This window comes from Periophthalmus magnuspinnatus, chromosome 8 (genome assembly GCF_009829125.3).
Source record: "Periophthalmus magnuspinnatus isolate fPerMag1 chromosome 8, fPerMag1.2.pri, whole genome shotgun sequence".
Lineage (NCBI taxonomy): Eukaryota > Metazoa > Chordata > Actinopteri > Gobiiformes > Gobiidae > Periophthalmus > Periophthalmus magnuspinnatus.
Window position 1 is genome coordinate 24,346,413 of NC_047133.1, and position 27,189 is coordinate 24,373,601.

The 27,189-nt window shown below is 39.4% G+C and overlaps 7 protein-coding genes across 10 annotated transcripts in view; 1 reads left to right on the forward strand and 6 right to left on the reverse strand.

Annotated features, from left to right (window-relative positions):
* The window catches only part of tubb4bl (tubulin, beta 4B class IVb-like), a 175,424-nt gene that overhangs the window by 99,166 nt on the left and 49,069 nt on the right, over positions 1-27,189 (reverse strand). The window lies entirely within an intron of this gene.
* hgs (hepatocyte growth factor-regulated tyrosine kinase substrate) lies at positions 159-6,181 on the reverse strand. Of its 4 annotated transcripts, none has more exons than XM_033970670.2 (20): positions 5,994-6,181; positions 5,273-5,357; positions 5,109-5,184; positions 4,936-5,028; positions 4,472-4,595; positions 4,302-4,354; positions 4,146-4,214; positions 3,920-4,044; positions 3,668-3,752; positions 3,362-3,463; positions 3,182-3,277; positions 3,055-3,093; positions 2,533-2,700; positions 2,245-2,458; positions 1,975-2,147; positions 1,765-1,905; positions 1,434-1,617; positions 1,220-1,356; positions 953-1,135; positions 159-853 (listed from the first exon to the last, which is right to left on the reverse strand). In XM_033970670.2, the coding sequence occupies exons 1-20, from the start codon at positions 6,028-6,030 to the stop codon at positions 749-751; spliced, it is 2,289 nt and encodes a 762-aa protein (XP_033826561.1). In that variant the 5' UTR covers positions 6,031-6,181; the 3' UTR covers positions 159-748. The 4 variants fall into 4 exon arrangements, with proteins under 4 accessions (XP_033826561.1, XP_033826557.1, XP_033826558.1 ...); XM_033970666.2 differs by having other exon boundaries at positions 3,668-3,779; XM_033970667.2 differs by having other exon boundaries at positions 3,362-3,460; positions 3,668-3,779; positions 5,994-6,165.
* On the reverse strand, positions 7,407-8,054 carry cldnk (claudin k). The gene has a single exon (XM_033971168.2). The coding sequence runs from the start codon at positions 8,052-8,054 to the stop codon at positions 7,407-7,409; it is 648 nt and encodes a 215-aa protein (XP_033827059.1).
* btr02 (bloodthirsty-related gene family, member 2) lies at positions 9,414-15,050 on the reverse strand. Its single transcript, XM_033971169.2, has 7 exons — positions 14,905-15,050; positions 13,702-13,977; positions 13,545-13,622; positions 10,408-10,653; positions 10,145-10,292; positions 10,039-10,065; positions 9,414-9,962 (listed from the first exon to the last, which is right to left on the reverse strand). Exons 2-7 carry the CDS (start codon positions 13,972-13,974, stop codon positions 9,418-9,420), a joined length of 1,317 nt encoding a protein of 438 aa, XP_033827060.1. The 5' UTR covers positions 13,975-13,977; positions 14,905-15,050; the 3' UTR covers positions 9,414-9,417.
* LOC117375374 (GTPase IMAP family member 1) lies at positions 15,876-17,473 on the reverse strand. Its single transcript, XM_033971673.2, has 2 exons — positions 17,455-17,473; positions 15,876-16,999 (listed from the first exon to the last, which is right to left on the reverse strand). Exons 1-2 carry the CDS (start codon positions 17,471-17,473, stop codon positions 15,975-15,977), a joined length of 1,044 nt encoding a protein of 347 aa, XP_033827564.1. The 3' UTR covers positions 15,876-15,974.
* Positions 18,441-22,768, forward strand: rsad1 (radical S-adenosyl methionine domain containing 1). Its single transcript, XM_033971053.2, has 9 exons — positions 18,441-18,795; positions 18,904-19,037; positions 19,591-19,795; positions 20,119-20,484; positions 20,559-20,622; positions 21,393-21,540; positions 21,716-21,770; positions 21,856-21,959; positions 22,030-22,768. Exons 1-9 carry the CDS (start codon positions 18,652-18,654, stop codon positions 22,154-22,156), a joined length of 1,347 nt encoding a protein of 448 aa, XP_033826944.1. The 5' UTR covers positions 18,441-18,651; the 3' UTR covers positions 22,157-22,768.
* rasd2a (RASD family member 2a) lies at positions 23,098-24,432 on the reverse strand. The gene is made up of 2 exons (XM_033971173.2): positions 23,848-24,432; positions 23,098-23,773 (listed from the first exon to the last, which is right to left on the reverse strand). Exons 1-2 carry the CDS (start codon positions 24,380-24,382, stop codon positions 23,256-23,258), a joined length of 1,053 nt encoding a protein of 350 aa, XP_033827064.1. The 5' UTR covers positions 24,383-24,432; the 3' UTR covers positions 23,098-23,255.

The following is a 27,189-nucleotide window of genomic DNA, read 5'->3' on the forward strand; positions in this document are numbered from 1 at the left end:
ATGGCCTCAAGATTTATTAATTCAGGGCAAAGAACAGGCAATTGATCGAAACAATTTGAGGAATTACAAAATCTCACATCATTCTATTTCTATACTGACATTTTCAATGAGTGCCACTTCAGCTATATTTTTGTTTAAGGTCTGCCTGATTGCATAAAAATATCACAGAACTGGCCATCTGATTTGATGAGGCTTGCACTATTTATTTTGACCTTTGACTGTGCTTTGTCCTTGCAGACATTCATACAATATCTTAACAGTACAAACAGATGCCTACAATTAAACTTTAAATGGGAGTGACACTACAACGATTCAAATTCATTTCAGAAAAACAAATACAATTTAACATGCAAGTTTTGAATTATAAAAATATGAATGAAAAGGTTGGTTATGTTTTCACACCTCCATTATTAGGATATTACCTTAAATTAATATCATTGCCTATTTTAGAGCATAGTTATTCATTTAATTAGGAAATATTACATAAATGTACACAAGATGAGCCAGGAAGTTAGAAGAAAGAAAGGATTTACATATTATTACCCTTACTCTCACATTCCCTGCTAAACTAAGGGAAAGAGGGCAACTGTTTTCGCAACATCATCACAAAATTCACATTGCCACAACATCACAGCGCAGTGTCAGGTGAGATGTCTGTGAGGGGAGCAAGAGTCCAAAGAGAGAATAAACGGGCTAAAGGAGGAGAGAATGGTGTAGTGTGTGAGAGCAGCAGCGGCACGCAAGATTTTCAGTCAAAGGAAATGAGCTGAGCCTCTGCACTACCCGGTACGGCCTGCGGGGGCTGCTGTTGAGCTGGGGGTGGTTGCTGTTGAGGCCCACCAGGAGGGGGAATCTAAAACAAAGAAAGGATGGTTAGAATCATCATTAGTGTACCGTTATATTTTCTAACACATGGTTATTACAACATGAAAACTGTAGTATATTGACCAACCTGCTGGTACATGGGCTGCTGGCCTGGCATGTACTGCTGTTGTGGTGGTATGTTGGGGTCCTGCCCTGGCAGCGCTGAGATCATGCCCTGCATGTTGTATGGCTGATAACCCATGTAAGCCATACCATTACTAGGGGCTGTTTGGGGCATAGGAGGCAAACTCTGGGCTTGAGAGGCTACATTCTATGAACATAAGAATTGTGGTTATAAACAAGTGCAGAAATCAAGTCAGACAATCACCCAATTACGGCAAGAAAAGATCCAAACCTGGTAGCCCTGCGTAGGTGTGGGCTGGTAGTTGGAGTATGGTGGACTGGTTGTGGGAGGGGCCTGACCAGGAGGAGGGGCAGGCTGTCCATTGGTGCCTGCAGCTGGGTACATGTATGCATTAACCATGTTGGGGTCTAAAAGAAAAAACAAAATAGAATCAGTGTGGCCACAAATAAATAAAGCATAACTGAATTTTAGATTAACATCTCACCTGGTGCCGCACCAGGCATAGCCTGATACTGTGTGGGTGCTGTTTGCCCCGCTTGGTTCATGTAAATGTTGTGCATAGGAGAACCCTCCACTGAGCCAGCAGGGCTGAAGGTGCCTGGATAACTGGGTGGAGCCCCAGGCTGATATACCACCCCTCCTGCTACATTTGGAGGCAAAGACTGCATCTGCAAAAAGCAACGTACAATGACTCATTTGATAACTCTTCATTAATATCTATATTTCAGCTGAACAGTGTAACTATTTACAGCAGACATTTTGACAATGAAATGTGTTAAAAACCTTTAACAGCGTGGTCTGTGGAAAGAGTTTACCTGACCATAGGACAGAGAGAAAGCCGGCATCTGGGCCCTCATCTGGATGGTGTGCTTCTGTTGCTCCAGACGCATCTGTCTCTCCTTCTCTTGCTCCTGTAGGCGCTGGATGGCCAATTGTCTTTGCATTTCCAGATACTCCTGTAAAGTAAATATTGTGTGCTTCAGTAATAATGTTTCCATTAAGAAAATCATTTGACATTGTATTACCTGTTTCTTCTGCCTCATTATTTCTAGTTTTTGAGCAAGCTGAATCTGTCTCTGCCTTTCCGCTTCCTCAGCCGCACGTCGCAGCTTCTCCCTGTGTTCATCCCGTAGGGCGTTAAGAGCTGCTCGAGCATCTCTCACTTGAGCCAGCTTGTCCTGCAGTCCCTCATAGTACACTGTTACACATGGGATTTACAGACATTTCTACTTACAAACATTATTATAATAAATAAACATTCAATATACGTTGCAAAGACTTTCACAAACACTGACATCTTTTCTCATCCAGCTGGTTAAGAATATCCAAGAGCTGTGGGTGCATGTTGTTGATTGATTGAAAAAGTGACAACACAGCACTGTCGTTGGTGATGCTGCGCCCTCTCAAGTGGTTACTTTTCATGCGGTTCAGGAAAGTTGTAACAGCGTTCTGCAAGGCCTTCAGAAACTGCTCATGATTCTCTTCAGATTCACCATTTTGGTATTGTTGCTATAAGAGGGGACAATATAATAATTTATTTTATTTTATGTTGTATTATTAATCAATTATGAGCATTTGCATACCTCGACAATGTTGACAGGCTGTACCGGGACGTGACTTTCAACAGGTTGACTTATTGGCGCTGGTAAGGTCTCTGCTATTGAGACAGGAGCAGGGGCTGAGGGCGTAGGACTCTTGCGGGATTCCTCTTGTTTCTTTTCCCAGTATGTTCTATTTAGATAACGAGCCAGCTAGAGTAAAGAGACAGTACATTAGCTAGCAAAAGAATAAGATATGAGTATTTGAAAAAGGTAGGGCTTGTAACATTTGTATTTAAAATTTCATAAACATGACATCTGTTTTTTCAGATAGTAAGTAAACATGTTTAAATCAAATGTAACTAATAATCAATAACATGCTAGTGTCTCAAGTAATTTAAGCTCAGTGAATGAATTCTGTGAGTTCTTCAAATTTATGTCCTCATGCAGATGAAGGCATTAGTGGCAACCCAGATTAAGTTTAGAATTTTTATTTTGTATTCATTAAACCAGTAACAGTGTGTCCACATACCCAATCTTTAATGGTTTAAAAAGAAAAAAACATACCTCAGGGTCAACATCTTCTGCTGAGGGGGCAGAGGAGTTCTAAGAGGAGCAATTGGATAGTTAAAAACAAGGAAGTAGTTTGATGTTTGATTATAACAAACCATACAGCATTAGATTTGTGGCTTACCATTGGAGCAGTGTATAGGGTGCTGACAGGTGGTGCAGAGGAAGTCACTGGAGTAGGATCAGTTTTGGGATACACTGAGTAAGAGTTCTTATGTCTCTATTTTAATTAAACAACAGCCATTAATATAGTATATGTACTGTCCTCAAAAACAGAATTTGAAGGAGTAACTTGTAAACCCACCATGCGCTCTTTCTCCTCTGCCTCACTTTGGGACAAGGCAATAGCCAACTGCAGTTCCTCTTCTTCCTGCAGGGCCGCTTCATCCCTTTTGGGGGGCATCTGCTTTGAGAAACGAAAGAAAACAAAAGGGTATGTTAAGAATGGTCAACAATGCCCTTTGCCTTAAAAAAAAAAAAAAGGTTCTTGTGTGTTGGTTTAGCACATTTTTGAATGTATGTTAAATGAGTGATTCTACTTTCTGTGTGCAAGTGCAGAATTACAGATTGAAGCAAATATAATAGACAAGAGTATATCAACATGACAGACCTGTGACTGCTGAGACAGGGGGCTGGTCAAATACTCTGGAGGCAGATCGGCTGAGCTAGAAGCTGGTGCTTTTCCCTCGGTTTTCCTGAGTAGAGGAGAGAGGGAGGGGTGGCTGGTGAGGAAAAGGGATCAGGGAGGACAAACAGCTTTATAAATCAGCAGAGAGCGTGACACAATAGCTCTCCAAATATGGGGAAGCCAAATAACACAGTAATGAACACTTAATGAAGCACAATGTTCCACCAGACTCACTTGTTGAGCAGTTCAAAGCAGGGCTCACAGACACGCACTTCCTTCTCAATACCAAACTTTGGAATAGTGGAGTACTTGGAGGAACACTTGCCACAGAAAATCTGTCCACAGGCTCGGCAGTGATGCTGGAAAGCAAATGTAACATGAAATTGCAGACCAAAGTCATGTTTCACTGTGTATGTAGCAGGCGAAGAAAGTGACCTTGTTTAAAGAAAGTCCCGCCTACCTTTCTTGTCATAACACCAAACTGAACTCTGCACCGGTGACACTCCTCTGCATCTACCCAGTCCGGAGCCTACATTCCATAATACAAGCATTATTTTGGACTACACCAAGTATGAGGATAGTGAGCATTGTGTTATTGTAAGTTATTTTATCTTACTCTTTCAGCTGCAAACATAGCATCACTCTCCTTAAATTCAGGAAAAACATGGCCTAGAAAAAAAAAAAAAACACATTTACTTTTAGCACATATGTATGAAATGAAAATAAGCTTGGGGTTTGAGGTTACATATTTTATTTATTTCACAAAAACAAAACAAAAAAACTTACCTTCTACTTTCATGATCTGATAAGTATCTTGAACCACCTTGTATTTGGGCTCATTACGAAAAGCCTGAGCCCATGCCTGAATTAGGTACAGGATCTTGTTCCTTACATTTGGTTCGGTCTGTTTCTATAAAAAAATAAATGTCAAAAGTCTTGGATGTCTTCCCTTCAAGCACTGGCAGACTGACATGTAAATAAAAGGGAAGCCCCATAAAACGCACTACAGTCAAGCAGATCACAAGGTAATGACATCACCAGGAAGCAAAATCTAGCATAGACTGTAGTGTCACATGATACGTCGAGTAGCCAACCAAATAATGCTGGGTCATGGTGTAATGCAGTAAAAATCCTGACAGTAGTGCTATTATCAAGTAAAAAATAATATGGAAAACTGATGAAGCTTCAGAATTGAAAAGCTTACAAAAGCTGAAAAGCTTTCTTTTTAGTAGAATTTGAAGTAAAATCACCTTTAAAAGTTCCTTGAGTTCTTCCATAGTTTGCTTACAAGCCACTTCATCATGAACTGTAGAGCCACAGTTTTTCACAACAGACTCTAGGACCTAAAATGACACAAAACATACTGGATAAGACCGTTTCACTAAGACAATTGCCAACGCTACATTTTCTCATTATTACATACCTCCAGTGCATATAGAGCTACGTGTGGATTTTTGTCATTCAATTTCTTCTTTATTGCACCAATAGCATATTTAGCTCTGAGTGGATATTTAAAAGATATATTAAGTTAACATTAAATATTTAGTTTTTCTTTGTATATTTGCATTTCTAAGTAAGTGTACTTACTGTGTGTCTCCTTGTCTGATAAGGTCACAGATCTGCAGAATGGACTCCCAGTCTGTCTCTAGCAACAGCTGACTGGTAGCTTTATCTGCAAATATTAATAACACATAGATTTCAGATTTCATGTAATAAATAAAGCTGTGTCATCAATATTTTACGGTGATTATGCCAAACCTGACAGGAGTCTTACTGAAATGAATGGTTGGAGCAAACATACTCGTAGATTTCTTTAATACATGACTGGCGTTTTTATTTATTCATATACGAATTATGTCGTTAATATAAATAGTCTTAGCTACTTCTTCAGCCTCAGAAATGTCTGCCACGTTAGCATATGCAGCGCTGAGGTGACAACATGATGACAATATAGTTAAATTAAATAGTCTATATGAAGGAATTGCTGTACTTTAAAATGTAAATCTACAGTAATGACCCACAGTCAGGCTCACAATGTTTAACGTGAGGCGTTAGCCAAAAGCAAACAAAACATGAAGACGGGCAACTACATTGTAACAGTTTCTAGGAAAGTCGTTTAAATATAAAATAAAGAAATTGTCACTTCTGATTTTATACCTCGACATTCCATTCATAACAGTATTTAATTTAGTTAGCATTTTAGCTGGCCTCAAAGCCACAGCCCTTGTCAAAACAATACGCCGACAACATCATCGCAGTTCGGTGGATAAATGTACATGTAAATATAAAACAGTTGCTTAAAACCTACCCAGAAGCCGTTCAAATGTACCTCCACCTTTGCCCATGTTAGAAGATTATGTTAGTTGCTCTCGATGTGAGTTGTTATGTCCACAAATTTCCCAACGACGATGCTAGCCTGTTAGCAGCTAACCTCCTCAGTTAGCCTTAGCTGGAGGACTTCCGCCTAGTGTTGCCAGATCGCCAGGTGAGAGTCCCAACGCGTTTCACAATGTTGATAAGAATCGTAATTTGGATTGGTCATGTAGAGGTAATATAACCACACTATTAAATAATGTATGGCAGCCTCAAATCAGTAACTTGGTCATGTCAAAGAAAACTTGAGTTTACTTTACTTGGCAATCCAGAATAACTGTTTCTGTACTAAAACAACAATACAGTGACACATAATTATTAGGTGAAAAAGCATGCAATCGATGATTAAAACCCCTTTACAAAGAACATACAGTCTATGGTTAGACTCAGAACTTCATAAATTGAAGAATTCCTTAATTCATTTTATTCAGTTGTCACATTCAGTGCCAAATAACCCAGTCTATAGTGACTGAGGCAGATTTAAGCCCATTCTTCGCCCAGACACAACACTCACACAAACATGTTGCCTACGCCATTTCTAAAGGTCAGACTGGTATGTTGTACTGACATAGACCACATGAGCAAGTGCTACAGTATATTATTAGACAACTCTAGAGTGTTATTTTAGTTTACAATTTAGAAAAGAAGTCTCATTGGCTCTTTATTTAGTACCATATTCTATCTAAGTACTGTATTTCTAAGTCAACAATATAGCCTAGGTCTCTTTAGGTCATGTATGAGTCACTACCTGGCACTAGAAATACTGGTGCCAATTGTTAGTGCTGCTGTAGCCTAATACACAATAAAGTGCTATTGTGTTGGATAGGCCTTAGCAGTCATCATCATTATATAGGCTTACTACTGTGCACACAAAGTAGCCCTATGCTTGGGTTGTGTCATTTAAAATACACTGTGGTAAATACAGATGTAAATGTTATTATCCCAGAGCAGGTGAGTTACAGTACATAAACTGAAGACAAAAATCTAAACTTGATTTCTAGAAACACCACAGATGTTACAAAAAGCTTTATACAGTAATGATGTATTGTTTTGTTCAGTTGGTCGACTTAAGACCTCATACAAGAATAAATTCAGGAATGAAAAGTTTTAAAGCAGATAGAAGGATGGTCATTTTTATTTTCCAATGACAAGTACAGTGTTACATGACAGACATAGGTATGCAAAATGGAAAGAGATCTATTTTTTCTGATGCAGCACAATGCAGCTTTTCAAAGAAAATTATAAAAAACAAAAACATAAAATATAAAATAACAACAGAGAGCAAATTCAGAAATGGAAACTTAGATGTGACACATATTAATGCATTTTATTTATTTTTTTTTAAAGCTCAGACATAACCTTTGACCTGTGTGGCAGGTGTTCTACGGGGACTGCTGTCTCCACTGCTAAAGGTGGGGGAGCCAGGGATACCTGGGGGGCTGGATCCAGCATAAAGCAGAGAGCCCCCAATGAGGAGCAGGGATGATGCTCCCCAGCCAATGTACAGACCAGGACCGAGCTCGCGCTTGTGTGGAGCTGCCACATGTGGGTCATAGAAATCCCTGATGATGGAGTGAGCAGTCCAGCACACAGGCACAAGGTACAGGAACCCTGCAATAGCAAAGAGTGCACCAGAAATACGGGCGATACGGGCTTTCACACTGTTAATACCAATGCACTTAGTGCACTTAACCCCTAGAACCCCCATGGCCAGAGCCAGAGTACACATCAGGAGGGAGAGGACGGTGAGTCCTCGGGCCGCCTGCATGTCACTGGGCAGAGCTAACAAACTGTCATACACTTTACACTGGATCTGCCCTGTGCTCTGCACTATACAATTCATCCAGAGACCTTCCCAGGTAATCTGAGCCGTCACTATGTTGTTTCCGATGAAGGCAGTGACTCTCCAGAGAGGGATGACACACACGACAAACCCCCCCACCCAGCCCACGATGGACAGGACCAGGCCCAGCAGCTGCATGCCTGTGGTCGCCATGGCAAAGCTCTAGTCAAAACCAATTGGATTTGTCTTGTTTTAAATGTGTCTTTTTAGCCTCACAAAAAAATGTGAGTTTGTAAAGATGATGATATCACAGGCTCTGAGTGATGACAGTGGTGCTTCTTGCTTGGATTTGTCCAGGACAGGTATCCTGAAATTTAAAGAAAGAAAAAAAATTAAGATCTGAAGAACATGAAAGGAACATACTGTATTGTATGATAAATGATTGAAATCAGGCTGTAGGCCTATGTTTAGTGGATTCCAGTGTGAAAGGCAGAGAATAGCCTTCTTTCACACATCTGTGGGCGTGTGGATTATCTCAGAAAAACATGAGGAGACTGAACACAAGCAGCTTTCATGAAGGCCTGTGGAGTGGGCAAGCAGGACCAGTGTCCTCATCGTTCTCAGTATCCTCCTTTTTATCCTTTTATCGCTGAACTAAAACCTCAATAGATAACTGTGGTAACAGGTGACTGAAGGTATAATATTTGCCACTGTCAACTTTCTTTGGCTCTAAATGTACTTATTACTACTCCTGAATTTCCTTTATTTGCGCTTCTATGCATTTCTAAGTTCTTTTACAATAAAGTGCTGTCATTTTTTTACTGATGTCATGATATACATATATTTGTTTAGTATTGATGAGATATTTAGATGTATAGTTACCTTGTATCAGTTCCTTTGATTCTCCTTCGTGGATGTTGTCCTGAGACTGGTGTTTCAGCTTCTTATCTTGTCCCTGCCTGCTTTTCCGTCCGATTTAAAGATTGCCCTGAGAATTCACTTTACTCCAGAGAAGAAGTTTGTCAAGCAAAGCAGGCTTTAGCTGAACTGTGCAGTGGACAGTCTCACTGCTTGGACACCAAGGACCGGACTGGAGATGGGCCCGTCCTGCCAAATGCCACTGAGAGTCTGTGTGGCAGTGGTGGGCAGAAGCATGCGCTCGGTGCCAGTGTGTGAATACGTGAATGTGTCCGAGTGTGTCTCCCAGTGCCTGGTGTTTCAGTACAATGGGCTGCTGTTTGGTATTGCCCCCCCACCATGCTCCTCGTCAACCTCCGTCCCAGCCAACAACATCCATCCAACTCACAACACATTTACTTCTTTTCTCCAATTGGTTTCACTTGTTTGATTCTGAGAGCCTTCTCTTTTCTTATTCCCACTTCTTTCTTTGTCAGTCTGCTTATGGGTTTCATTGAAGTTTTCTAGTGTAGCCCTTTGCATGGCAGTGGCTCTTTGGTGCCCTTGGCCTTGAGTTATGTGGTTCATAGTTTTTCACTTGTAATTTTCAGGTTAATAAATAGTGAAGATTCAACACATCAGTTTTATATAGTTTTGCATATTTTTTTTTTCTTATACATTAGATACTGCAAAAACTAGAGGAGAGGATCAGGGGAGCAGCATTTTTGCCCCCATGCAGGCGTCCTGGACTGAAAAACGGATGTAGTCGGTCTGTAAACTTGTCATCAAAGGTGTAAATGTGGGCTCCAGATTCAGCGCAGTAGAAGGACACCCGACCCTCCGAGTAGTCCAAGAACACCCCCACCCTTTTGGTCCTGTGATCCAGAGCCAGATGGGTGACTGGAGAGGTGTATGCGAGATACTGACCACTGGCTTTAAGGCCCAAAGTCCAGAAGCCATTTGCAGGGCAGACTGTAAACTTGCCCTTTCTGTTTATGGATTGTCTCACAATTCCTAGGTTCCACTCAATCTTCTCACCGACCTCCACCTCCCAGTAGCACCTCCCACTGCTGAAGCTCTCCTTGGCCAGTATGTTTGGTACGCGGTCGAAACGTTTTGGGTTTTCTGACACCTCCTGAAGCTTATCTGTGTGCCTGACCTGCTTCCTGTCCTCAGACACAGAGAGTGCTGGGTGTGCTGTTTTGGCGCTGAGATAGATGTCCACTACAAAATGAGATATAATTAGAATATAGTATAATTGCTGAACTAATTTGCATAATGTATACGTTTATAAGTTTACCTGTATATTTCTCAATTCTTTTTAGTTCTATTAACAGGGAAGAAATGTAATAAAATGTAAATAATGGTTATTATTACAGTAGATGTTATTGTGATTTGGCACTAACCAGATTTAGACAGCCTAGAGACTTCTGCCTTTATTTTTTTCACCATTTCCCACAAAGCTCGTCTGGTTACCCCAATACAAGGATCAGGTTCCACAGTCACTCGGGACCAATCCTTCATTTCTGGTGGACACACTGGGGGGTGTACAGTCTGCAAAAATATTTTTTACAAATATGCATTAACTTTTCTCTTTGACCCCCATGGAGATGTTGTTATTGCCTACAAAAGTTACACTTGAAAGGTTCCATATAAGTGCAAGACTTACCACTGAACTTTGCTCTAACTCATCGCTTGGCTCCTCATTAACAGAAGTTGGCTCAGTTTCAGAAGTATCTTTGGTCAGCTCCTTAATCTCTTGTTCTAGTTCCTTTATGAGTTTGTCCACTCTCTTCTCCTCCTCCCGTTGCCGATTTTCAATGGCTGTGACCACGGCTTTGTGACTCTTCTCCATAGCACTGACCAGGGCTGAGAAGGTCTTCTGGCTCTCACGAACCTCTCTGAGGAATGAATTCTGAATTTTGCAAGTGATAAAGAATATAATAGATTAATACTTTCATACACATATGAGTGTGTGTATATGAAGTGGAAATTCATTATTGCCTAGGCCTTAGTATATATCAATAATTCATGGTGGAAAAAAATTGGTGCATGACTGTGTTTTGAATGAGAGAGATTTATGCAAAAAAAAACTAAAAAAAAAAACTAAAAAAAAACCTCTGGTAGTCATCACCTTTGGGAACCTCGAGGATTCCCATTTTTGAATGGCCATACATTTATATATACAGTGTTTATCTTTTACATTATATGGCCATATTGCCTTAAAAGTACACCTCAAGTAAACAATAAAAAGTAGAAACAATGACATATTGTCAGATTTAAAAGAGTGAAGGGGAAAACTTGAGCTAAATCTATTTGAATGTAGTAAATGTCACTAAGTCATGGTGGGGAAAAAGTGGTACGTTACTGTGTTTTGAATGGGAGAGGTTTACGCATTGTTCCCCACTGACTTATAAACACATGTTATGATTAAAAGCATTATAATACAGTGGATTCCAAAAGAAATCAGGACAAAACTGGTCTGGTTGTTGTTGTCTGAAGGTAAAGATGGTCTGTGAGTCCTGCACAGACCCTGTGATCCTGTGACTGCCCCCCTGTGGCACCTATGTGAACAGTCATCAAGCGATTGAGTGTATCTCAAACAACAATATTCCCTCTGATTGGCTCACACACAGTTAGCTGATATTTGTTTTTTATTTTTGTAAATAAAAACTGAAAGCTGCCCAGTGACTATAGTAAGAAGGCTCTTGAGGCAGTTGTACAGCTGATAAAAGAGGATCTTTGCAGCCAAGATGAGCAGGAGGAGAACAGCTTAATTTATGGAGTAACCAAATGAGATTCCAGCAGAAGTGTGGAGAAGGAGTGAGATGAGGAAATTGATAAGTTGGAAGTTGAGGAGGAGGAGGAGAGTGGAGATAGAAGAGTAAAGGACAAAAAGCAAGAGAACAGAGAGGATGACAAAGAAGAGAAGAGTGATGATCAGAAGACGAAGAGGAGCAGCAGGACAAATACAAGGACAAAGAAATGGAGAGAGAAGAGGAGGGGGATGGAGGGAAGGAGAGTGAGGAGGAAAAGAGTGAAGAGACAGAGGAAGAACCTTTCAGAGATGCTTGGAAAAAAAGATACTGTGCCATTATGAAGTTACCCACTCATCAAAACACCCAAACCCATCTGTTATAATTTCTGGGCTAAGGTGTTATGATTCAACCAGAGTAAGTTCACCCAGATTTATGTGGAGGAGTTTGATGGCATCTCAGGTTTGTTCCACCTTTTTCTCTCTACAAAGGTGGACTTTCCTCTGTCAGGGGTATAAAGTTAACAAACTTGTGGCTGGTGACAGTGTAATCTGTCTGGTTCTCAGTGACTCATGGGTCAATTTCATACCCTGATGGACCTCTCACCTTTGACCCTTTGTCTGCGGTACACCTGCACTGTCATTTTCAGGTCATAAGTTGAGCTCTCATCCTCTTGCTCATCTTGGCTGCAAAGATCCTCATCATCTATCGGCTGCATAACAGCCCCAAGAGCCTTCTCTTTACTATAGCATCTACTAATATTCTCACCCAAAATGGCTGCTGTAATAGTTATAGTTAAGTGTTCCCACAGCTACCACAGTTACAGGGTCACAGTGTCCATCTTTACCTTCAGACCAGTTTTGTTCTAATTTCTATTGGAATCATTGTGTTATAATGGTTTAGTCATGACATGCGTTTATAATGGAAAGGAAAATGCAATTTTATCACATAGAAACATTTCCCATTCAAAGTACAGTGGTGCATCAAATATTTTTCCACCATGAATTATTGGCATATATTAGGCTCTAATAAACTGAGTTGATGTTTTCCACTTCTTTCTTTTAGTTTTGAAAATATGTAATTTTTCTGCTTTTTATTGTTTACTCAGGATGTACCTCTAAGGCAATATGGCTTTACACTGTGAAAAAAATGCATTGTATATATGAGGTTTGCACATTTATTTATGTGAGGTGATGAAGAGATCTGAGTTTTGAAAGTAGAAAAAAATATTAATCTATGCAGATTGTATGTACATTCAAAAATAGGGACCCATGAGGTGACAAACATAACTTTTTTACATAAATCTACCACATTCAAAACACTGTAATGCACCAAATATTTCTAAAATTTTTCATCTTAAATTATTGACCATACTAGTTTTCTACCTTGCCTCTTGTTCTAGCCTTTGAACTGAGCATGTGAGATCAAAAATCATGGTGCCATTTTAAAATTTGACTCCATCCATGATAGTATGGGACATTTCATGTGACTAACCCCAACACAGCCTAAAATATTGATGTTTAAACCCTTAAGGGTCCCCAGGTAACCAGAGGGGTTTAAAAGGGTTGTGAAATGTCTTGAGTTATTTCATAAACATGAATCTTAGAAATCCTGGATTAAAGATCCACTATGTAACTTTCCTGTTGGAGTAGTCTGGCACCTGCCTGTCTGCACAGAAATGTGATTGCTTTGACAGGAATGTTAGACAATATGGCGTCAAACTGATCTCAGGTGTGCAAAAATGTCTCCAGATGCCTATAATGCCATACTATGTTACATTCCAGAAAAAGGAATAACATCTCCAAGGAGACACGCAGTTGGCGAACCCTCCACCAGAAAGGACTCCTTTTAAGCTCTTTGTTCAAACTCATACCAAAGTCTAAAAAAAAGAATCCTGCAGATAATAAACTACAATCCCAGAAGTATCTATGTGTATTATGTTTGTTTTGCTAATCCTGTTAAACTTGTAGAGCTACATGCTCCCATAAATTAACCAGACATTAAATGTTAAATGCAAAACTGGGGTTATATTTTTCAGATTACTACTCGCCTTTTGTTGCACCAGACAGCTCTTCAGCCTTTCTATCTTCTGCAGTCTCTCTTGAACCATTTGCTCCACGTCAAAGACCTGTAAGATTATGACACCATATTTATGACACCTATAAAGTTATGTCACTACCAAATTAACCCATAAAATGCCAATGTACCACAGTGTCTTCCTCGGGTTCTTTAGGAGGCCTGGCCTTACTGTATTTTTCCGACACATCGGCCAAAACATGGTTGATGCTGAGATCGGGGCGCTCTGTGAACAATCGCTTACAGTGGGGGCAGTATCGGGACATATGTTTGGACCAGAAGTGACTCAGGCAGGACAAGCAGAAACTGTGCCCACACGGTATAGTCACAGGATTGGTGAAGATTTTTCGGCACAAAGTACACAAAAAGTGCTTCTCAGACAGGAGACTGATGGTGGAGGCCATTATCTGCAAAGTATTAAGAGTGTTATCAAATCAGAAAGGCACAGTTGCACTTTGGTTAGAATGCATAAGGTGACATGAACAAAAGGGAACTTTGTGTTTGCATAAGATATTTTAACCCTATGACTAAGTGTTTCCCACAGGTTTATATGAGACTATGATAGCCCAAGCAATCCTTATTTGAATACTTTTATTGAATACAATTTTTGAGTAAATTTGTTACTTATATATTTATGATGACACAACAAGCAAAAAGTCTGAAACTAAACAGACCATTTGAATTGCAATTCATCAAGTTATGAAGAAAACATATTGTTCCAGGGCACCTTTGTACCAGTTCAAAGTAAGTATACTATATGTATACATAAAATGGAAAACATTAAACAGAAAGCTATTCATGCTGTTTTCAAAGCCTAAATGCTTATTGTACTGTACTGTACACAGAGGCTAATACCAAAGATGCTTTTACAGCAGCCAAACAGCATTCACTCAATGCAAACAAGACATCATGTTATTTGATTCACATTCCACCTGTTATTACATAAGACTTCACAAAAGCCCAAATACATACCACACACACCTAACTTTGATTTAACTGGCTTGTATTGGTCTATAAAAATGTCTCTATTATAGGCACAAAACCCAAGCTTCAGCAAAGATCTATAAGAATACAATGACGCGACTACAAACAGTAGAAAAAGAATGTGGTGAAAATATGTGGTCAGACTGGTAGAAGATAAAGTGTCTATAGTGAAGAGTTTTGAGATATACTAGCATTAAGTACAAGTATACTGACTTACAAACATGCAATTTATTATTGGCACAGGTAGAGAAATCATAAGTGATCTTAAAATCATTAGTAGGAACAACACTTCATTTTTAATCTTATAAATAGGCCTACAATAAAATAATGGACATGAAAACTGTTCTTACCCCTGTTATTCTCCTTCACAAATCCAACTGGTCGGCTTGGCTTCTTTCTACAAACTTGTAGAGAACACAAACTGTATTGGTAAACAGGTAACAGGTGCACTAAGCTTTGCGTGTGTGTCTCATAAAGAGGGCAGTGCTTTTGACAATGGCATTTTTACATCAAGCTCCACCTCTTTTTGTGTTATCTGAGCTACAGGTTAACTAGTCAGGAGCAAAACTCCAGGAAATAGTTAAGGCCTAAAACAATTAGAAGAAAAGGGGTAACCAAACCAGTGCAAAACAGTCCATGTCCTGTTTTGGCGTTTTTCATTGAAGGATTTTTCTGTTTACCATAAAAAGGCAAATGTTAACTGTGATTTTTTTGATGGTTCATGGAAATATCTTTTATTACAAATGGATATACATTTTCATGCTAAATTTTATTCAAATGAATGCAAAATCATGTATAATATGTGATACTAATACTATACTTCAGAAACAACATAGCTAGGAGTGGTAAATTGTGGGTTTAAGATACAACCTGTATGGTAAAAGGATACAAATGACTTAATAAAAAAACTTGCCTCTAGCATGAAGACATAGGCCAATCTTCCTCAGTTTTGGTTAGGTAATAATACTTTGCTGTTTGTTGTATAGCACTAAATAGATAAGTAGGTCCATTGATATTTATTGCTTAAGACATTGCAATACAAGTTTTATCATAATAGTAGTAGGATTTAGGACTAGGATTAGGATTAGGATTTTTGTGGGAGACCAACAGGTTTTTGCATTGCTATATAAGTCATTTATTGCCGTTTCTCAATATTAGTCTGATAAATTGAGGGAGAATGGCCTATGTCTTCCCTAATAGCTCAGTAGGTAGTGTGCTCGTCCTCTGATCTGAAGATTGGCAGTTAGAACCCAGCTCAGGACATAAACACTGTTGGTAGAGCAATCTGACCCACGGGATGGTGTATGTATATTCAAATGGGTGAGTGATTCCTTGATGTAAAGAAAATATAAAATGTGACCATTTACCATTTCATAAAGTTATAGTGCTATTTATTCAGCCCAACACATAGTAATCAAGTTCAGCTGCGAGGAGCAGCAAAGAAGCGATTGATGAAGATGGAATTGAAGTTCAGTCTTGCAGTTGGTGCCACTCTGTTCTCTATGTGTTTTATTGCTACCTGAGCTGTCCCACCAGCCGAGCCCCCCACTGCTCCGCCTATCACCCCATACAACATCATACCCCACGGCCCCTCTATGGACCCGACCAGAGCACCCATAATGGCCCCTACAACCAGTCCAGTCCCCAGCCCTCGAGCCAAGGACTTCCTGAGCCAGCCATTGTCCATTTCTGCTTTAGCTCTAATCTCTGCACTGACGCTGGCTGTGTAGGCATCTCTTTTGCAATACAAGTCTTCTGCAATGTACTCCTTCCCCATCTCAGTCCAAGTCCTCTCGATCTCGGCTGTTCTCTTTTTTCTTAACCTCTTTTCCTCTTTCTTCACACTCTCCTCTGCCTTTTGGAAACTGCTGCTTGAGAAATACGCACTCCCCAACGAGGCCACCATCCACTCAATTTTCTGCAGTAGTTCCCTATCGCGGCTACGGTCCCGCCAGTTCTTGTTAAAAATGTGAAAACGACCCTCATATTTCTCCACGAGTTCTCTCAAGTACCAGTTTGTTTTTTTTACCCTTTCCTCCAGTACAGCACTCTCTAATGGTCCATCATGTGCAAGCAGAACCATGCAGTGTTTCACACAGTTCCTTCCAAAGCGCTTTTTGAGTAATTTGGGGGTTTTCAAGTCATTGAGGGATATGTTGTCCACATCAAACGCAACCAGAAAGGCATGTGGTCCAGGTATGCACAAGCATTTGGATCTTCTCAGCTCATTCTCCCTTTTAACTGCGGTTATGTCTTTATCATAGATGTTGGGCCCGTTGACCACAGCTACACGCCTTCCAGCCAGTTCCCCATTCTTCTTAGTGGAGCAGCATACGCTGTAAATTTCCTTAGGGAACTCTTCACGTCCTAATATGGCATTGGTCAATTGAAACTGGGAAGGACCACTGCTGCCGACCACCATCAACCTCAGTTCAAGAGCAGAGCCTAAGAAGAAATGTTAGAGTGAAGAGGATATGCATCAGGTTAAGGTAAAATAAGGCAAGCAGGATACAACATTTTGAGTCCCAGTAAACACATGTGTTTTGCTATTGTATTTCTGTATGTAGTATGTACAAACTTAGTATTTTCTGAATTAAGACTAAATCTTCAAAATCCAGTTTAAGTGGAGACATGCTCTTAATGATGGTCTGTAGTAGTAGTAGTCAGATAGTAAAAAAAAAAGTATGCCAAATAATCAACAAACTTTGCCTTTGAGTTAAGAAAAGAACAATTTACCTAAAAAATAAAATTCCTAAAACAACCTAGGTTGACAGAATTTAAATTTTCTTTTACTATGGCTCTTACCTGGATGATTGAGGGATTATGCAGACATCATTCCAAGAACTACAGGCAAACCTATTTCTTAGTTTCACATGAATAACCAAAATTACATCTCCTACCTTTCTTTCTCTTGTCCATTCCAGTGTTGCAAACCCTTCCAAGTTCTAACCAAACTGGGATTTGATATGCTCCTAACTCATGGGTTTCAGATCCCCCAACACACACATTGTTGATAACACAATTGTGTAACAGATTTAATATCGAGTGGAAAATGACTCCAGGCTAAGCACTCATTGATGTTTCTCAGTCTAGATAAAAGAAAAAAAGCATAAAACAATAGGCTTATATTAGACGTATTATGTTATGAACTATAATAATTATAGTATATAATTAAGAATGGTAATTCGATCATTTTCACTGTTGTGCAGCTGAAGTGCAATCAGGGCCAAACTTAATTGCATAGGTCCCACAGTCTGAGAGTATGAGCAAGATCAATCAGCTCATAATGAGATCTAATAAGGAGTAAACATGCTGAATTCCTCTCAGACAATTAGTCCTAATAATCCTGTTACAGAAACATGAATAATCAGAAAAATGTGTAATCCAAAGGCAGCATTACAAGGTCGTTTCAGTGTCACAAAGCCAAATTATTTAGTACAGTATAATCAATAGCTCATTAAATAACTTGGGTTATGTCCAAGTTCAACTCAAAAGTTTTCTGTAGGCCTTTTAAGTTAAAGGTGCACTATAACTATGTAACCTTTAGGGTGCAGGACCACCACCACTTGCTTGTCTCACACTAAACATATATTTTTTTTACTGTGAGCAGGGTCACCATTCCACAGATCTGACCTGTAACGTGGCCGGGTGGCTTCTCATCTTCATGAAGAGAGAAATAAAATGAAAGGTAACATACACTATTAACACTATTACTTAATCATGAAATTATATAACATTCTATCGATTATAGTACAAGCAAAATAGTGGAAACCGTAAAAAAAAGTGATTTGATTTGCTACTAAGAATAAAATGTACTGTTTCTAGCGCCCCCGTGTGATTGTATTTTGTATAACAGAAACAGGAAGTCTTGGAGTTTCAATGCAACGTCACATCCGGCACATGGGATCAGCTGTTCAAAGCATGGGCTGCAAAAGTAAATAATTGACTTTTTTAATTTAAATTGTCGAATGTGGCTTGTCTTTAGCATGTAAGCCCATTTATGTATTTACTTTATTTATACCGAGAAGGCTTTTATCAAAATGAAGAAACCTAAATGACCATCACTTAGCTTCGAACCCTTTTAACGCTCCTTCAAGATGCTTTTTCACACTTCCCGGGCGCTGAGACGTGCCATGCCCACCTGTGCACGCGTTGTACCCCGGTATTTATTCTCTGAAATCCCTAAAGCAGAAGGCCAAAGTGAGGATGAATTGCAGAGAACTGCCTCCCTCTACGTCCATGTGAGTTAGTCTGACTCTCACATTTTATTACCTCAAACGTCCTTCAGATGTTCTATTTTTATAACTACTGAACAACTTTCGTCAGTGTCTTTTTGTTCTCTTCTGCAGTGGCCTTACTGTCTCAGAAGATGTTCTTACTGCAATTTCAATAAGTATATTTCTAGATCAAGCAGTGACAACATTATGACTGAGTGCCTCCAAAAAGAGGCACAAACTTTGCTTCAACTGAGTCAGGTTTCATGGTATGTAACTGATTATATAGGCAGACTTCCACAAAATGTTTTTATCAGTCAGTTGTCATCAGCTGTTTGATGCTGTTATTATGTAATTATAACATGAGTGGCCCCAGTTTCTCAGCAAGAATGTGTGTATTTTAAAATACGCATGCGGTTTTTGGTCACTCAGACTTCTGGTTATGTTTAGTGATAGTAGCAGTAGTAGTAATAGTAGTAGTGACATCTTCCCAGACATTCATACTTTTCAAAGGTGATTGAAATGAGTTGCTTAAGGACACAAGGACAGTGTGCATTGCTTGAAACTGGGGTTGAACCAATCCAAACACTCCAAAAACACTTAGTCATTGTTGCCACACCAGATAACTAGTATTACAAAGACATAGAAATGGATAAAAGACAAAGCTACTGAATGATGCAAAAATTGTTTACACAAGATCTTTTTTATTAAAAAGTAAAAGCTAATGTCTTATATTGATGTTGATCCTGCTGAGTCTATTCATCATGTGGTTTAAATGGAGTAGCCTCTTCACTATGTTAATAAAAACTTGTCTATTTGCAGCATCACATCAGTGTTTTTTGGAGGAGGGACACCAAGCCTAGCCCACCCTTCAACATTCGCAGCAGTGCTTGAATCCATTTCACAGCATGCTCATATTCATCACAATGCTGAGGTGACTCTGGAGGTTAACCCCACACCCCTTGGAAGGTCAAAGTTGGAGGACTTTTACCATGCTGGAGTGAACCGTTTCTCTGTTGGGGTCCAAGTGAGTTAAATAATTAGTATATGTAGCATAAGTATATTTATGAAACTGCTTTAGTTTTTTCTTGTAACTGGAGAGGAGGAGGAGGAGGAGGAGGAGAAGGATGAGAAGGAGGAAATTTGTAATAGTAGTGAAGGCTCAACAGATCTCAGTTAAGCTCCAAATTAATACTAGGCTGTTACTAAAACTAACTGTGAGATTTCAGTGAATTGACTGGACTGGATAGATTTTTCTGTGTAATCATATAAAATTAATATAATGTTGTTTATAGAGTTCATCTTTTAAAGTATTGTTTGCAGTTTTAACATATATTTGATTCTTTGCAGACTCTCAATGATGATGATTTGGTGGTTCTGCTAAGAGACCATAGTTCCCATGATGCATTGCGTACCATTGAGGAGGCATCACGGCTATGCCCTGGCAGAGTTTCTGTTGACCTCATGTTTGGGCGTCCTGGGCAGACAGTCCGATCCTGGGACACTGAGTTGAGGGAGGTGTTACAGATTTGTGACGACCACCTCTCTCTATACCAGCTCACTGTGGAAAGAGGAACACAGCTTTTTAAACAGGTGCAACGTGGAGAAGTGACTGTGCCTGAAGAGGAGGTTACTGCAGAGATGTACCAAAGAGCCAGGGCTGTCCTCCACCAACACAACTTTCAGCAGTATGAAGTATCAAACTTTGCAAGACATGTGAGTCAGTGGCAATAGCAGTTGTATTCTTTAAAATGTGATTTCCATTTTACTGATATTTTTCTTTTTTGTAGAATGCTGTCAGTCATCACAATCTGAGTTATTGGAAAGGGAGACAGTATATTGGTGTTGGACCAGGTAATTGTGTAACCTTTTCAAACAATTTGGGCAATCCTTCAGTCTTCCAGGAGATTACTAATATAACTCTTGTCAGATTGATATGTGTAGCCCTCTGAATAGAGTTCTACATATCAATCTGGCATGGCTCTTGCTGAAAACGATCAGAACCAATGATCTGAGTGTTCAAACAAATACTTGATGGTTGTAACGTCACAACAGAGGAACAACTCAAAAAAATCTAACTTTTAGTTAAATCCACGCTTCAGCCAGAGGTGAACAAGGCAGATTGACAAGAATTTGTGAGCTCACAAAAATCACGAGAACTCATCTTGCTGGCAACGCTAGGAGATTGCCATCACGACATGAGGTTTCTACTTTGTGGTGTCAGCTTTAGTGAAACCTTCAAAATGTTTGTGAATTAAGGCATTGATTAAAACATTAACAAAAGCCAGTAACAATAGCTTCTTTAAATAACAGTTGAATAGGGATTTAATTTGAACCATATCTTTACAAGTATTTTTAAAGGTGCATCTCAAACCTTCTTGCATATTCTTTTTATATCTTATGGAGACAAGTAGGTGACAAGCAAACCAAGAAATTCTTTTGCCATAAAAATGCTTGTAATTAAGTAAATGCAAGATGGATAACTTTATACCATATTTTTAAACATTTCAAGCAAATTCTGAATATATTCATGAGACAAGCAGGTGACAGACCCTCGCCCAGGCACTTTCTTTTCTGAATATTCCAGAAACTTTGGGGATCTAAAGTCTAAAGTTACTTTTTAGGGGCACATGGCAGATTTGTCCCATTAGGAGAGGGGGGAGTTTGTCGAGAGGCCAGGACACAGACTTTGGAGCCTGAAGTTTGGATGTGTGAGGTCCAGAAGATGGGTCATGGCACCCGGAGGAGGATTCAGCTCTGTCAACGTGAACTGTAAGTATTGAACTGTGTCACCAGGATGTTCCTGTAAGTGATATTGTTGACAATGACATATGAGCCAGTATGTGAAGGGCCTGGTGTCTTCATGTACTGAGACTGTACTTGAGAAGTCCTATCTATAGACTTGTTTGTGGACTCACTTTCATTATCAAGACCAATGTGTTTGCAGAATAGAGGAGGTGTTGGTGATGGGAATGAGAATGACCAAAGGCATAACGCACAAGGTAACTTCAATATGAATCATTAAACTAAAGTTATTTTAATCATATATATATCATCATTCGATAAAATGCTATTTCTGTCTCTCAGCACTGGCAGCGTTTCAGCCCACACGTGAATCTCCACCATATTTTCGGTTCTTCCCCCGATGTTCAAGATTTACAGCAAAGTGGCAAACTAATACTTGATGAAAGGTAATTATTCTTAAATGGTATTATTTTTAGATTGGCAAATTGAATAGCTGATGACACATTTCTTATGTAGGGGTCTTCGCTGCTCATATGAAGGTCTTGCCTTACTGGACAGCATACTGCCAACTCTGCTCTTGGAGACTGAACGGATTTACACTCCAAAACAAAAAGACAATAACAGTTTTTACAATGCGAGGTGACAACAACATGGACATTTTTACAAGGCGACTGACTAATACCTTATACGTTATAAGACCTGACTTATACCAATCTTAAGCTCTTAACCTCAACTTGAGTCTAGTTTAACCACTTTATCACTTTTTGCTGGGATTTTTTTAATGAACAAAATGAATCAAATGTAATAGCATTCATCAGAGTTACACAGAGCAACTCAGTTGGCCTTGACTTGCTTGCATCTTAACACGCAGTTTGTGAATAATGAAAAACAACTTAAAAGAGCTGAATTAGGACAAGTAGGATTTGCATCATCATTGGGTCATTTTTTTTTTTTTTTCTGTTTTTCAACCTTGTTTTGCTACGATGACTACACAGAAAAACATCTCACCTTCACAAAGCACTTTAATTATTGGACAGGAAATAGACCGTTGTTGAGTTGGTGTGAATTTGTCATGTGTAGGCGTGTATAATGAGATTCAGTGGTCTATCGAGTCCTTTTGTTAATATGCCTACAACAAAACCTCTTAAGTATCTTTTTTTTATAATGGAAATGTACTCATGCCATATTGCAGTTATCACAATTACAAAAGCTTCATCATAGCTGCACATATAGTTTAAAAATAAAACAGTTGCATAAAAAGACCTTGGGCGATAAGGATTTTTGAGATCTCTCCATGGTGCTGAATCCACTCAATGTGACTTTCTTCCTGTTGCCCACTCACTACTTTTCACTGTGGAGATGCCTCAGCTCTGTGCTTTCACCAACATCTTAAAAGTTATTCTAGTGGTTTAAAGGGGAGTGCATCTTAGATATTTCTGTAATTATAATTACTTTAAATACTGTTTTAAAATATTATTTAAATACATTCATTTTTGATGATCATCTGTGAGAAACACTTCATAGTTCTGAAACCCATGGATAGATTATATGCATGATTAATGTGCAGAAAATGACAAAGGTCTTGGGACATATAAACAGTCTTTATTAAATATTTTTTTACATACAAAAAGTACAAAATGTTCTAATGCATTGGTCCAGCCAGATGCTACAAGAGTATAACTCCTTACATTATATGACATTGCAGTATACTACTACAATTGGTTTTCCAAGAAGGCTCAAATTCATTGAATCTGACACCTCTCGGGTTTGGTTGATTTTGTGCTTGATCCAAGCACTAATTTCAGATCCGTGGTGAAACTGGGTCTGCGCGCCAGTGGATCCACGGCTCCACATGGCGCACGTGCCTTGTGCGTCTTGCTGCTTCTGCCCCTTTGGCTCGCGCACAGAGACTGGTAGCTCTGGATGGAGATGATCTCGTGACGCGCGGGGTTCGTTTCTTCAGGTAAACCGCCCAAACGGGCCAGGGCACCGAACATGATTTCCAGTCCTATACTGTTCTTGGCGGAGGTTTCGACGTACGTAACGTCTTCACCTAATGTTTTAACCACTTCAGAGCGGCCCATGACCCTCTGCGGTGCGCCCAGGTCCGCCTTGTTTCCACAGACCACTACAGGGACTTTGGCCGGAGTCTTCATTTTGAGAAACTTTGTCTTTGCAGATCTGATCTCATTGAGCAGCTCGCACACCTCTCGGAAAGAGTCCCTGTTGTCCAAACTGAAGACGAGCATAAATATGTCACCTGGAAGAGCACAGTCATGTTAATACTTGTAAAGACACACATTGTTCTTGAATGTTCATTAGTCTGAGACTCACCTGTGAGGATAGACAGTCTGCGCTTCGCGGGGAAGTCTCTCTCGCACGCCGCATCCAGCAGATCCACTCGGTACGTCTCTCCTCCGATGTGAAACAGTTTTCTGTGAAAGTCCTCTCGGGTTGGTTCATAGTGCTCTTTAAAGTCTTTACCCAAGAACCTGAGCAGGAGGTTGGTTTTGCCCGCCTTTGGCGAACCGAGGACTACTATCCTCTGACAGTTCTGTGGCTGTATTCGCCCGAGATCCATGTTGTCCACGGACCTTTTCACTAGTTTTTCACTGGATACTTGTCGCTGGCCAGAGCTTGACCTGGTTGATCTTGTCATTTTCACGTGATCCCCACGGCAGCCGTGGACTGTTTTTACGATGCTCATGCCCGTCTTGGACAGACTGAACGTGTTGGGATGATGAGAGAATGGAGATAGTTTGGCGCCGTGCGTCAGCAGGTGTGAGACTCCTGGTGGATGTTGTCCGAGGAGGCTGAACAGGTCGAGGATGCCATCAAAAGGAAGGTAGCCCTTCTCAGTTGAGTTCATCTCAGTGTTCTGTTTGCACGGAAGCCCCGATATTCAGAGCCTTGCCGTGACGGATGCCTCTCAGTTGGACTCTCCGCGCAAAATAATCACTGCTCAGTTTTATAGGCGCGCACCAGGCGCGCTCTGCGTCATCAAGTGTCATCAACACTTTCATTCCTTTTATAGATGCTTATTATTCCGGCCAATATCCCCAGTTTAACTTGCGATTTTTCTGTGAAGAATATTTAGCACTAGAACAGTCTAGGACATCACATGCTCTGGCATTTAGCAAATTAACACAGTTTGTGCCTAACAGTAATAGTCCTACGTTTACGCTCATACTTGACTTTATTTAGACACACTTATATGCCTTACGCTTTTATTGACCATTCATTCACTATTTATTTACTACCATTTCCTATCGCCCTATGTTGGATGGGCGGTGAAATGAATCCACTTGTTCCAAATGAGTAAACAGGCCTATTATTGGATGGGAAACAGTCACGATCTGCCTTTTGTTACAGCTCATACTCTGTGATTCAATCTGTTGTCACTAGTCGTCACAAGCAAATCATATAGCCTATGTCTACACTCTGAATTACCTTGTGTACGAATTGTGCTATACAAATAAACTTGCCTTGCCTTGCCCTGCCTTATAAATATTATATAAAGCTAAAATGAACAAATTGATGTATAGGACACGACGTTCTGGTGGAATGGTTATAATCGATTTAGTGCTGTTGCAGAAATCTCGAGCATTCTTTTGATGATCAAGGACACTGAATGAAAAGGCTGCTCTCAAATGTTCCTCTGGGAGACTGAAGAGTGTAGGAGGCTGTACTCACTCACAACACACTGGTTCTGTCATGGCCAATTTGAATAAGTGCAGCCTCAGTCCTGTTATGATGGAAATTCAAGGAGATTGTTTTTTCTATAGGCCTGTTTATTGGTGAGGTATTGTTTGTAAAATGTAAAAATATGTAAATATGAAGATATGTAAAATATAGCAGTGCTGTATTCAGAGGTGCACACTGTAGATTTTCTCCATTCCGTTTTTGCTTTGTCTGGAATGTTCCACATTATGGCATCGCCTCTCCACAGATCTGACCTGTAACTTGGCCTTGGGACGTTTGTATGAAAATAGGTGATAGATGTTTAATGCCAAACTGTGGAATATTCCAGACAAAGCAATAACACCTCCATGGAGACAAGCAGGTGGCAAATCCTCCTCCAGATAAGAATCAGAATCAGAATTAGGAGACTTTTTATTGTCATCGTCAGTGAACACAGCTCACAAACTAGGAACTCTCTTTGGTGATAAAGTGCAACACAAAAACACCGAATAAGTACAAATAATGGCATGTACAAAGATAGATATGCTTAAAAATAAAATGCTTATAGATAGATATATACAACAACATCATAACAACAGTGCAAACATGGGTTATTAAGGTGACCGGAATTGTAAAATGTCCAGTTTAGTACAGTAGTGCACCATTAAGGCTGAGTTCATATTTGCTGTGCTTTTGGTCCTGTTTGAGCTGAGTTTAGTCCTCTTGGTGTAGACTTTGGTGATTGGATCCTGTTTAAGTCCAGGTTTAGTCTCAGTTTATTCCCAAATTTGATGTGATTTTTGCAATAGAGAACTCACCAAACACTTAACAAACCCAGGACAAATAAATGTGAGATTATTGCCACATAGAGTTACTGAAAATATTTGTCATTTCTGTGTATGACCAGCAGTGACAGCATACGTCATCATGACACACCGACTCTTACCCAGAAATAGCATCATCCACTGGAGTAGAGCTTCAGCTGAGCAGCATCTGAGCAATTAGCATCTTATTAACATATTAGTCATGTATGTTAATGAGCAGGTATATTCCTGTGCTTTATAAATGAGGTTATTGTTGAGATACAGCTTAACTACAATTTAGCACATTTGTTGTCACGCATGGAGAAATGAAGCCATTACAAATGTTGTTTATGTCTGCAATAACCAGTGAAAATAGCCTATAAAATACAGCTATAAATAAAAATATGATATGTTTGTGCTATTTATGTTATTAGCAATGCTGATTAGGATCAAACTTGGTTATGCCATCATATTATATTTCATAGGGGAAAAGTGAAATACGGAAAGTAATATTTTTATTATTTTTTATTTATATATTTATTTATTGTTATTATTATTTTTTATGTATTTTTATTCTTTCTTTTTCTTTTTTTTTTAACTAGACACCCCGGTCCTTATTCATTCTTTTTAATGCAACAAGCAAAGCAAATGCAATGTATAATACTCAATAAATATGATACTGATACACAAACATATCCACCAGAGGGCAGCAGTTTAATATCACATGAACATTTCACACAGAGAGAGAAACTTAACCCTATGCATAAGCTTAACTGCATTTTTGTTTATTTTACATCTATGCTTTATCACCTGAAGGCTGTTCTGTTTCATGGTTATGGACTGCTTTTTACATCACTGAAATATTTATTATGAATCATTTTAATAATAAACAAAAGGCAATGAGGTACATATTGTAATGATCTGATATGTTGTGTTTAGTTCAAGGTTGACACTTTTTGTTGTTAATGTTTTTGTACGTGACACTTGATTGCTATGCCGATAAGCTGATGTGAAGGTTCTATTACTGATGAGTTTGGAGACTACTAAATTGAGACTGCAGTTGTTTTGTGCTTGTTTTGGTGTGGGTTCTGGCCTATAGTAGCATTGTGTCTGGCAAATAAACAACAAGAAGTCATTTGGCATGTTTCCTTAGATCAGAACGCTACAGTATTAACATAATACACTTACACAC

Coding starts and splice junctions, on each gene's coding strand:
- hgs (XM_033970666.2), bottom strand. CDS start 6,030: ATGGGCAAAGGTGGAGGTACATTTGAACGGCTTCTGG. Junction 5,029..5,108: donor TAGCTCTATATGCACTGGAG/GTATGTAATAAT, acceptor GTGTCATTTTAG/GTCCTAGAGTCTGTTGTGAA. Junction 1,136..1,219: donor CACCTACGCAGGGCTACCAG/GTTTGGATCTTT, acceptor TTATGTTCATAG/AATGTAGCCTCTCAAGCCCA.
- cldnk (XM_033971168.2), bottom strand. CDS start 8,054: ATGGCGACCACAGGCATGCAGCTGCTGGGCCTGGTCCTGTCCATCGTG.
- btr02 (XM_033971169.2), bottom strand. CDS start 13,974: ATGGCCTCCACCATCAGTCTCCTGTCTGAGAAGCACTTTTTGTGTACT. Junction 13,623..13,701: donor AACCCGAGGAAGACACTGTG/GTACATTGGCAT, acceptor ATAATCTTACAG/GTCTTTGACGTGGAGCAAAT. Junction 10,293..10,407: donor AGTTAGAGCAAAGTTCAGTG/GTAAGTCTTGCA, acceptor ATATTTTTGCAG/ACTGTACACCCCCCAGTGTG.
- rsad1 (XM_033971053.2), top strand. CDS start 18,652: ATGCTTTTTCACACTTCCCGGGCGCTGAGACGTGCCATGCCCACCTGT. Junction 18,796..18,903: donor CTGCCTCCCTCTACGTCCAT/GTGAGTTAGTCT, acceptor TCTCTTCTGCAG/TGGCCTTACTGTCTCAGAAG. Junction 21,541..21,715: donor CAGCTCTGTCAACGTGAACT/GTAAGTATTGAA, acceptor ATGTGTTTGCAG/AATAGAGGAGGTGTTGGTGA.
- rasd2a (XM_033971173.2), bottom strand. CDS start 24,382: ATGAACTCAACTGAGAAGGGCTACCTTCCTTTTGATGGCATCCTCGAC. Junction 23,774..23,847: donor CAGACTGTCTATCCTCACAG/GTGAGTCTCAGA, acceptor GTGCTCTTCCAG/GTGACATATTTATGCTCGTC.